Source organism: Bison bison, unplaced genomic scaffold (genome assembly GCF_000754665.1).
Source record: "Bison bison bison isolate TAMUID 2011002044 unplaced genomic scaffold, Bison_UMD1.0 scf7180017864163, whole genome shotgun sequence".
Taxonomy (NCBI): domain Eukaryota; kingdom Metazoa; phylum Chordata; class Mammalia; order Artiodactyla; family Bovidae; genus Bison; species Bison bison.
The window spans coordinates 8,563,467-8,565,294 of NW_011494735.1; the positions used below are offsets into that span (position 1 = coordinate 8,563,467).

Consider the following 1,828-nt stretch of genomic DNA (forward strand, 5'->3'; position numbering starts at 1 on the left):
ATGAAAATATAGCTCTTTTTAGTTAGTACTTGCTCCTGAAAAAAAATATTTTCAAATCTGCCAAAACATTAGCCAACTTCTGGTGACCAAACTTTACATGAAACAACTTTCCTTTTAAAACCTCAGCTAGGCATCACACATAATGTACTCATATAAAATAAAAAGCATGCCCTAGAGGCTTATGTAAGAGGAGAATAATGGGATTAAATCAAATCAGCATCCTTGGCTTTTGGTGCCAGGCTCTAATCAGCAGTAATAATCCAGGTAGGTGAACCTCGGCTGCCTCCACAGCTGGCCTGAACATTCAACCATCTGGTGTAAAGTAAACCCATCAGTCAATCTAACTATCTTCATAAAATGACAGCTAAGAAATTATCAAAATCCTAATAACTGCCCAATTATTCTAATATGAAATAGGCTTAACTAAATTTCTCAGTGACTTTGATGTAAAAATCCAGTTAAAAGCACTGACGCATGCTAAACAAAAAAGGAACTTCAATTTTCTATCATGCAAGCAAAATAAGTTGAATATGAATGGATACATTTTCTTCTTACTAGCAACATGCAGATGCACAAAGACAAGGCATCAACAAATTCCCCATTTTAAAAAGTTGTTAAACTAATGAAATTAGGAAGCAGGAAATATACACATTCAAACCATGGCTTGATCGTCTGTCCAGGACGCATCTGGTTCTTAAAAATCTTCCAAGTTAAGACAATAAATCAAACTCAGAGGTATTACCTTCACTATCTGAATTCCCATCGAGTCATCATCAGGATTACTCCTCTCATTGAAAGTGAAACGCATGGTTTTGTCCCAGTCAATGGCTATACTGTGCAAATAATGATCTGCCAGGGTCAACCAAACCTAAAATAGTAATAAAGAAGAATGCTAAAGTAAAATACATAATTTCGTCTTTCTTTATTAGGCAATACTGACTGCATCCAGCAAGAAAATGAAAACTGTTACCAGAAGAGATATAGCCTATATGTAGAAAGTTAACTAAGAACCTCACTGAAAAGTCTGCTGTACTAAACTGTACCAATTAGGGACTTTTATTTATTCTTTCAATTAATATTTATTGAATTCCTACTATGTACCAAGTAACAATCCAGCCATTAAGGATATTGTTAAGAAAACAAAAATATATCAAATTTTATTTCAGTTCAGTAGAATAGCTAGATTATCTTTGCTGTTGTTGTGTAGTTTCTCAGTAACGCTTGACTCTCTTGAAACCCCATAATCTGTAGCCCGCAAGCCTCCTCTGTCTGTAGCATTTTCCAGGCAAGATTACTGGAGTGGGTTCAGTCCAGTTCAGTCACTCAGTCTTGTCCAACTCTTTGCGACCCCATGGACTGCAGCATGTCAGGCCTCCCTGTCCATCACCACCTGGTGATGGACTCACTCAAACTCATGTCCATTGAGTCGGTGATGCCATCCAACCATCTCATCCCCTGCCATACCCCTCTCCTCCCACCTTCAATCTTTCCCAGCATCAGGGTCTTTTCAAATGAGTCAGTTCTTCACATCAGGTGACCAAAGTATTGGAGCTTCAGCATCAGTCCTTCCAGTGAATATTCAGGACTGATTTCCTTCAGAATGAACCGACTGGATCTCCTTGCAGTCCAAGGGACTCTCAAGAATGTGCTCCAACACCATAGGTCAAAAGCATCAATTCTTCGGCACTCAGCTTTCTTTATAGCCCAACTCTCACATCCATACATGATTACTGGAAAAACCATAGCTTTGATTAGACAGACCTTTGTTGACAAAGTAATGTCTCTGCTTTTTAATACGCTGTCTAGGTTGGTCATAACTTTTCTCCCA

General features: G+C 38.3%; 1 protein-coding gene across 1 annotated transcript in view; it reads right to left on the reverse strand.

Annotated features, from left to right (window-relative positions):
* The window catches only part of TBC1D30 (TBC1 domain family, member 30), an 87,759-nt gene that overhangs the window by 33,484 nt on the left and 52,447 nt on the right, over positions 1 to 1,828 (reverse strand). The window contains exon 6 of the mRNA XM_010841629.1: positions 743 to 868. Within this exon, the coding sequence (XP_010839931.1) occupies positions 743 to 868 (126 nt within the window). The remainder of the gene's footprint in view (positions 1 to 742; positions 869 to 1,828) is intronic.